At 40.1% G+C, this 8,958-nt stretch overlaps 1 protein-coding gene across 1 annotated transcript; it reads left to right on the top strand.

Moving 5' to 3' along the window:
* Positions 1 to 1,497: 1,497 nt before the first annotated feature.
* LOC103413300 (ethylene-responsive transcription factor 4-like) lies at positions 1,498 to 2,576 on the top strand. The gene has a single exon (NM_001328795.1). It carries the CDS (start codon positions 1,523 to 1,525, stop codon positions 2,213 to 2,215), a length of 693 nt encoding a protein of 230 aa, NP_001315724.1. The 5' UTR covers positions 1,498 to 1,522; the 3' UTR covers positions 2,216 to 2,576.
* The last annotated feature ends 6,382 nt before the right edge of the window (positions 2,577 to 8,958 follow it).

Raw genomic sequence — 8,958 nt, 5'->3', positions numbered from 1 at the left:
AAAAAATAAGTCGACCTAGAGGCTTTATAAAGCTAGAGTATGTCGTATTTGGGCCAAAAGGTATGCAAGAAAATTGGCATCATGAAACACGTGACAAAACTACACTTTAAGAAATTGAAATGTCAAAGACCGAATATCATGAACCCATAGTTGCATTCACAAACTTACCTAACAAGGAATCAATGACAATCTCAGAATTTCACCTTCAACTTATAAAAGTCTAATCTCAATTCGTCGGATTGTGCCAAGGAGACCGTCCTGTTATTTTGTTAAAGATGCAAACAGAAATTGAGCCCAGATTCGTTAAGCAGCACATTCTTCTTGTCTAATACGCCAAACTTAATAATGACATGTGACCTACGGATGCAACCAATATCCTTCTTACCCTGATTCCCGGCAATAAGGGTCAAGCACAATAATAGAAAATATGTCTGAAACACCAAAATTAATAACGACATATAACATTACAGATGCAACCAATACCCTTCTTACCCTGATTCTAAACAATAAGGGCCAAGACAATAATAAAAAAAAGTCAACCTAGAGGCCTTTATAAAGCTAGAATATGTCGTATTCGTGCCAAAAGGTATGCAAGAAAATTGGCATCATGAAACACACGACGAAACTGTACTTCAAGAAATCGAAATGTCAAAGACCGAATATCATGAACCCATAATTGCATTCACAAATTTACCTAACAAGGAGTCAATGACAATCTCAGAATTTCACCTTCAAACTTGTAAAAGTCTAATCTCAATCTTGTCAGATTGTTCCCAAAATACAACCATTACAACAATTGCACAAAGACGATTGCTGAACAAAACAACACGCCCGAAACCTCCACCTGAATACCTAAATCATGCTCCGAGAGACCCACACAGGTCATCAAACTACAAATTCATCATAAAACATCACAAAAGTGCAAACTTATAATGTGGTGTAGTTTCCAAGACCGAAATGACATAGAACTGTTTCGCCACTAAAAACATCACATTCAATCTTAATATCAATACAAAAATGAGAAATTTCCATTACAAAATTAGAAATACTTCTCATCAAAATATGGAAATTGAGTGAAGCAAGATAAGGATATGTACCAAAAACATCTAAAATAGAAAGAAAACAAATATTTTTACTAAATCTTAGTTACCAAACAAGGCAAGAACATTTTTGTACATACCAAAGATACATACGATGTATGTATAATGTACCAAAACCAGCAGTAAATTTGTAGAGAGGTAGGGGGTGGTTAAAAATCTACAAAATTGGAAAGAAAAGAGAAAAAATGCGTGGCGCGAGGTGAGAGGTGGTCAGAAGTAGCTGAGGTGGTTCGTGCAAGAGAAGCCACATTAGGCTTAGATTGTGCACTCTCCACTCTCCACAACACACAAGCGCAAAAAAGGAGCGTCGCTTTTACACTCTCCCCGCTATAAAACCGCACCTTCACTCCCCTCCCTCTCCTCTCCCCAACCAACCCTCTCCCTTTCTCTCTCAAGGCTCGCATCTTTCTCTCCAAGCAGCCATGGCTCCGACGACGGAGAAGTCCCCACCCAAATCCGGCTCTGAGGACCCGAACCCGACATCCAACGAGACCCGATTCCGGGGTGTCCGGAAGAGGCCTTGGGGACGCTACGCCGCTGAGATTAGAGATCCCGGGAAGAAGACCCGCGTATGGCTCGGGACCTTTGACACCGCTGAGGAGGCAGCGTGTGCCTACGACAAGGCGGCGCGTGAATTCCGCGGAGGCAAGGCGAAGACCAACTTCCCCACCCCCACTGAGCTCCATCTCGACGCCGTCAACATCGCCAACATGAACAACGCCGCCAAATTAGCTGCGACGACGAACATCAGCAACAGCCCCAGCAGCCACAGCAGCACCGTGGAGTCCTCCTCCCCGCCGTCTCCGCGCCCGCTCGACCTCACTCTCAAAACCCCCCGCTTGTCCACCGGCGGCGGCTACTTCACCGCCGCGAGCGGCTTCCGCCCGCTTCCCGCTTCCCGTCCCGTGATCTTCTTCGACGCCTTCGCACGGGCCGACAGCACCGCCACCCTCCAGCACGCCCGCGAAACTTGCAGGTTCGACCCCCCAGCCCCCACATCAGGCTCGGGCCACAGCGACTCGTCCTCGTCCTCGGTCGTCGACTTCGAGCGCACCTCCCGCAACGGGCTGCTCGATCTCGACCTCAACCTTCCTCCCCCCTCAGAAGTCGCCTAAACTACCGCCGCCCGCCGCGAAAGATCCCCCTTTTTATCTTTCCGGTCCAAGTTTGTTCCTTTTTTATGTAAGAAACAAAACCCCTCTTAGAAAACGAGAAAGCTAGCAACCCTCGAGCTGTCATGTATTTTGAAATTAGCCCCCTACATGCAGTTTTTTAATATTAAAAACTGCTCCACAGCTCCTTATGTATATACCCGAAGGAAAAAAAACCCACCCGACCTTTATCTAATTTTCTCTTCTTTTTTTTTCTTTTTTTTTATTCCCATCTGAGAGATCTTAGCTTCTCTCTGTGTTGTTCAGTTAGTAGTTAAATGTTCAGAAATCTGCAATGAAATGAAACTTTCATTCTGTATCATCACGCCATTATTATTTCGTATTTACTGTTTGTTTCCCGAGAAAGCGCAGGAAAATGAAAAACGCGGCTGGATCCGAACAAGCAACGAACAAAACCCGTTTTTTGAATTCGTTAAATTTTTACGTTAAATGTTATCATTTGTGGATAATCTGTGCCGACGATCCAACAGACATGTCGCCGGCATTGTTTCCCGATTGACGAGCCTTGTCCCGCGGCGCGGGTCTGAGTTCTCACGCGACACCTCTAACGTGCGCGTCAGCCGACTGTTTTCAGTTCCAGGTGGGCGCACGTTAAAAGAAAATTCTACCCTGCTTACGTCACTTTTCGGGCCCCGCCTCCCCCAGCGTGGAGGACCACGCACCATACCACCCAGCTTATTTTAGCAAATGGAAGAAGAAATATAATTTTCCAAAAATTAAAAATGTTAAATAAAAATAATGATAAAAATGCTGCAAGTCACGGTGCGGATGTCGAGCGTACCATGATCGGACGGTGAGGATGCCGTGACTCAGGGGTGGGTCCGTGAGGGCGGTTCTCGGTTGTCTCATCTTTTCTCCGGTTTTTATTTTACGCTGCACCGAGGGCGAAACCCCTGCGACTTTTAAGAGGACCGAATCAGAAGCGGATGGGTCCACGGGATGGGGCCCAAGCGGACCGTGTTGACGAGGTTCATGTCGGGATTTGGGTTGTCGTCACGTGCACCCTACTTCACTCACCGTCCAGTAATCACTATTTCTGTTTCACGCTTTTCTGGTTTTTCTCTTTTCGCCCCGTCAGTTTTCTTCTGATAAATATTTGCCCCTTTGGTTGTAAATATTTACATTGGAAGGCTAAATATCATCACCTTCTTTTTGCGTTTTAGTTAGTCTAGTGCTTAAGCACAAATAGGAAAAGGGTAATAACTAATAAGTTATCATAAAACGATATTCTTTGGTCATTATTACTTTTTCGCCCGTTTAACAAAAGCCGACCTATGTGCAGTTTCTTATATTTCTATTTCGTCATAATTAACTAAATACCTCATTTGTAAATGAGAGTACCCACAACCGTACTCTAGCTCATATGATGATATACATGTTTTACGTAAAAATTATTAGTTTTGAGCTCTAAATGTTGGTTGTCAACAAAATGAACAAATGATTCTCTATCGACATGAAAAATCATATGAACACCATCATTTCTTCTTGTCGCTTTAACAAAACTACAAAACTTCGGTTATGTGAATTTCTATCTTTGTCTGCTTCATCATAACTGAACTGCATGATCTTGGGAATGAGCGTTTGTGTCGTTATATTGGTAATCACTAAAAATTCTAGAACAAATAAATCATTTGATCATTAGAGTATCGACAATAGAAAATGATATTCTCATGTTATTATTTACTTTGTTCGTCCAAAAATAGATGTCCTAAGCGCATTTTCTATTTTATCTAGTTCATCATAACCATTATTCTAAAAAGCAGCCTACAAGGGCTGGCTAAGCACTAGGCAATGTCGAGCCGCCACAGTTTAGCTTAAATCAAGATGTGAGTTAGGTGGCATCCTAGGCACTGTCTAAGTGACCTCAACAGTGTGGCTGGGTGTTGGGCGGCTGTTTGCAGGCTGCACGAATGACATCTCTATAACGAGACTAAGAATTTGGTCATCATAACTTCTTGTCGCTTTAACAAAAGTTTGGTTACGTGAATTTCTATCTTTGTTTGCTTCATCATAACTGAATTGCATGATCTTAGACATGAACATTTGTGTCGTTATATTGGTAATGACTCAAAATCCTAGAACAAATAAATTCTTTGATCATTAGAGCATCAAAAGAAAAAAAACTTCTTTAACATAAAATGATACTCATGTTATTTTTTACTTTGTCCATCTAACAATAGATGTCCTAAAAGCATTTCCTATTTTGTCTAATACATCATGACCAGTGTTATAAAAAATGACCTAAGCGCTAGGTGAAGTCGAGTTGCCGCAGTAAATCGGATGCGAGTTAGGCGACATTCTAGGCGTTGTCTTAATGGCCTCGACAATCTGGGTGGGTGATGGGTAGTATCTAGGCGAATGTCAATAGTGTCACATCCCGGCCCGAGCCCCCACCACATTCATGGCTCGACTCCGCCATAGCACGATATTGTCCTATTTGGGTCCTGACCACGCCTTCACGGTTTTGTTTCTGGAAATTCATATAAGAACTTCCCAATGAGTCACCCATCATATGATTGCACTTGCACGAACTCGCTTAACATAAGAGTTCTGATGGAACCCAAAGTCAGTGAGCTCCCAAAAGGCTTCGTGCTAGGTAGAGATGTGAATATACATATAAGGCTTACATGATCCACTCTCTTGGACGATGTGTGATGTTACAAGTAGGTTGCATGAAAGACATCTCATCAACGAGATTGAGAAATTGAGGTCGAGAGAGACAAATTGATCCCCCACTCGGCTGCCCAGATTCGGGTGTTTGTTTGATTGACATCTCTGGTATCTAGATTAAGGTTGAGAAAGAGAAGGACTGAGAAATTGAGTTGGGGCATATGAGAGACTGAGGGAGAAGAGAATTCAGCATGGAAAAGAAAAGAAAGGGTGGTTGGACCCATCTTATTATTTTGGGTTAATAATAATTAGTCCATCTTATTAAGGATAACTACCTCTTCTTATAATAAATTCAATTAAATTAATTGTAATTATGTATTCTTCGATTTTGCATTTTATCTTTCCCAAATTTCTAATACAAGTACAAATTTTTAAGTGTGGATAAGCATTTATTTATCTGATATGTAAAAACTAGATTAATAATATATTTGATTTCTTTTATCACATTATCTAATACTGAGTTGTGTGCAATCTATCGTTATGTAGTCCATCATACCTAAATACTCTTGTAAACGAACATTTACACTTTGAAATTGAACACCTAATTTTAAGGAAATACAATTTTAATTTAACCGTCTTAATCTACGTTCAAATCCATTTTTATATCTATTGTTAGATGAGGGATTAAATGATGAGGTACATCTTAGCCGCAACATCTATGATGAGTGAGACACAATTATGAGATCAATTTTTGCTTAATCTAATAACATCACGTAACGCTGATTAATAAAACACAAGAAATGTTAAGAACACTCTCTTAGAAGTATGATTTTTTACCAATTCTCATCCGTCTCATATTTTTAATACAATTTTCATACCAACATGATAAAATAATGTGTCAGAAAAATTGATGTGGCAGACTGTCTATGAGAGCCTTATTTTAAGTGCGTCTCCTTGACATTTCATAAAAACTTTTCACTCAAAAATTACATCCAAGATTATTTAATCGATTAATTTGCCGGCCCAAACCCGCCGTCTAAAGTAATAAAAAAATATTGATTCGTTATCTTAAGGTGTTTTCAAAATATTTATAAAAAAAGTAGCCAAAAGTTAAAAACCGAAAACTATCGGGGAGTTATGCTGAAAGTAGAGACTAGCGACTAATGTGAGGTCAACTCCAACACACCCCACTGTATTTTTCATAATTACACAATTTAAAGGGGTCCACGTAAGAAAATAGTGTACTTACGTGGAGGCGCGGAGCCCGCTTTGGTTTCGGCCCACACACCGATATCGGGTCGTCTGAAATCCGCGAACAAGTCCACAAGATTTTCGGCCCCCCATGCAGTCTTGCATGACGCTGACACGTAGCGTATGGCTCTCCGCCACGCTGGCCGCCTTCACGTGGACCCGAAGTACGGACGCTCGCTGCGCTGCGACGGGTGTGGCGGTGACGTGGGCGAAAGTGACACCGACAGCCGTGGCGAAGGCGCGTCGTCGGCGAGAGTTGCGTGGAGCGAACGGTGGGCGGGACCCGGCGGTGACGTAATGGCTCCTGGGGTTAGGTCATGCAAAGAGGGGAGCATGATCGGTCGCCACATGGAGCAGGAGGGAACCGCCGAAACGTAATAAATAAAAGGAATATAAAATTAAATATTTTATTTGTATTATTTTTTTATCATATGGGAATTTAAAAATTAAATAAAAATATGTGTGAGTTTTGGAATTGGGGCGGCTGTTGTTCTTTGTTGGGCTGTCAGGTAAGCCAGTACGGATATGGGCTCTGTTTGGCTGGTGGGATATTTATATACTGCATAAAATGCTACTTGGGAATAAAAATATATAAAAATATTGTAATTTTTAATATATAATACTAGATAATAATTTAATGAATTCAGTAAGTATATAGTTTGGATCCGATGTTTGGGAAGGATCTGATGGCATTGCAAAAGGAAATCTATAACAAACAGAATCATGTGCAAGGAGAGATATATGTAGGAACTTTGGAGCATTTTGAGCTCGTTTGAATCTCATGATTGGATTTAAATTAAACGGTTTTATTGTTTGGCTTAACTTGTATCGATATATTTGGATTTGTTCGTATCCAAGATATTTAGACTGAATCATCCGCTATCTCATCAAGTCATTAGCTCTCTCCTTTTTATCTTTGCTTTTCTCTCTATCAACTCTTTTTTGGAGTGGGAACTGTGGGATGATTAAAGGATCTAAATGGTTAAGTCAATATTTTAAGGGTGGTGCTATTCATACATCTCTTTTTATTTTCAACGCACCTTCTGTTAATTTTTATCCTTTAATCTTCTTTAGTTCGTTCAATCCAACGACAGAAAATTGAGATGTGTAATATACATGTAACTTTTTTCTGGTGAGTTGGACAAGTGTTTAAAAAAAAAAACAACAATATTATCAGAGTGCAAATTGCCTATTTGTACCTACCCGCAAAGAAGTGAGCAATGTATAATCTAAGAACTAGGCCCACTTACAAATGGAGTCCACGGGCTAGGTTCACTGTTCTACATTGGCTGAATGTGTGTGTGTGTATATATATATATATTGGTTTCTAATCTTTTGATATATCGTTGATTTTAACAATTATACAGCCTACATGATACTCACACTGAAGTAACTAAGGAACTAACTTCGTTTTTTGGTGGTTGATTATTGATGTGGGTGTGCCAATTCAAGCTCGGTTTGGCGAATGTCTTGAATGTATGAAATGCGCTTCTAACACCTAAATCGAGCAATTTCTACTAAGGGATAAACACTCTCGATCTTGAGTTCTATAACCTAAAAACAAGGTTATGCAACTCACTATGAAGCTTTGAATCTTGTGCACCCTTTAGCAGCCTCGACCATAGAGGTAAGAATATAGGTCTACTGAAACCGGTATCAAACTATAGGACAAAGATACTAAAAAAAAAAATGAGTGTCTTTATTGTACGAGGTGTGCCCGTCGACATATTGAACTCTAAATATGACTTGGGAGTATCCAATTATAAAAACACGCCACTTCACTGAGAAAGCAAATGAAGTGACATTTTTCCACAAGAGAATCAAAGCCTCTGCGCCAGCAGAAGCTTTAGATAATTAACCAGTCGGACTTGAGAAACTCGCCATTTAACCAAGCAGTCGGGACTTCTAAGTATAACTGATTCTACAACTCCGTGGCTGTCTAACTAGACTGTCGCCTTTGCTGGTTGCCTCTGGAAAACTTCATCTAACCAGGCAATGTTTGTTCGTCGGTTGCCAACCCAAATTTATCTAACCAGACTGTATTCGTACTAACAATTAGTAAAATAGTTAGTATTTTTCTCAAAATGTGAGAGAATTCACATAGAACGTTGATTTGTGGTAAATTAAATGTCCAAAACCTCTTGTATTATAGGGACATGCGTGCCTAAGATGATAAGTTATAAAAGCAATTTTGATTGCACCATGCCTCCTGAGAGTTTATCTCATTTTCTCCTTGCTAATTATCCCATGTCAGACTCAGATAACAGGATTGTCATTTGAAGACCATGTGCATGCATGACATCAATCCTCTCCTTAAGTTGGATTCTAGATTAATACAATTCCAATAATTGCATGTTTGTGCATGACATTAATCCTTTCCTCAAATTGGACTCTCCCCTACGCGTTGCACACTGTGCCATAAGACACAATCCTCGGCTCATCCATTTTAAATTTTGCCATCATTATCCCGAGTCAAACTGATTACTTGATAATTAACTTTGATAAAATTCAACGTAATGTGGAGATCAAATTTATAAACCAAATTTTATAAATTAAATGATGTAGATGTTGATGAATGGATCATTAAGTACTGGTCAACGTGCTTATTTCTACCGGTGACACATCATTTAGTTTGCAAATCTAGTTATAAATTTGACATCCCTAGCATTATCTTTATTCTTTTCTTTTCACTTTGCCTTGACCTCCCAGCTACGAAGATAATTTTCAGAATAATTATTATGATAATTAAAATTCTTAATAACATCAAGAAAAGTCATTGAAAATCACTTTAAAATCTTTCTTGAGGCCTAGAACACTTAACCCGA

Source organism: Malus domestica, chromosome 11, assembly GCF_042453785.1.
Source record: "Malus domestica chromosome 11, GDT2T_hap1".
Classification (NCBI taxonomy): Eukaryota; Viridiplantae; Streptophyta; class Magnoliopsida; order Rosales; family Rosaceae; genus Malus; species Malus domestica.
Note: the sequence above shows the minus strand (reverse complement) of the source record. Positions and strands in the feature narration are given on the sequence as shown.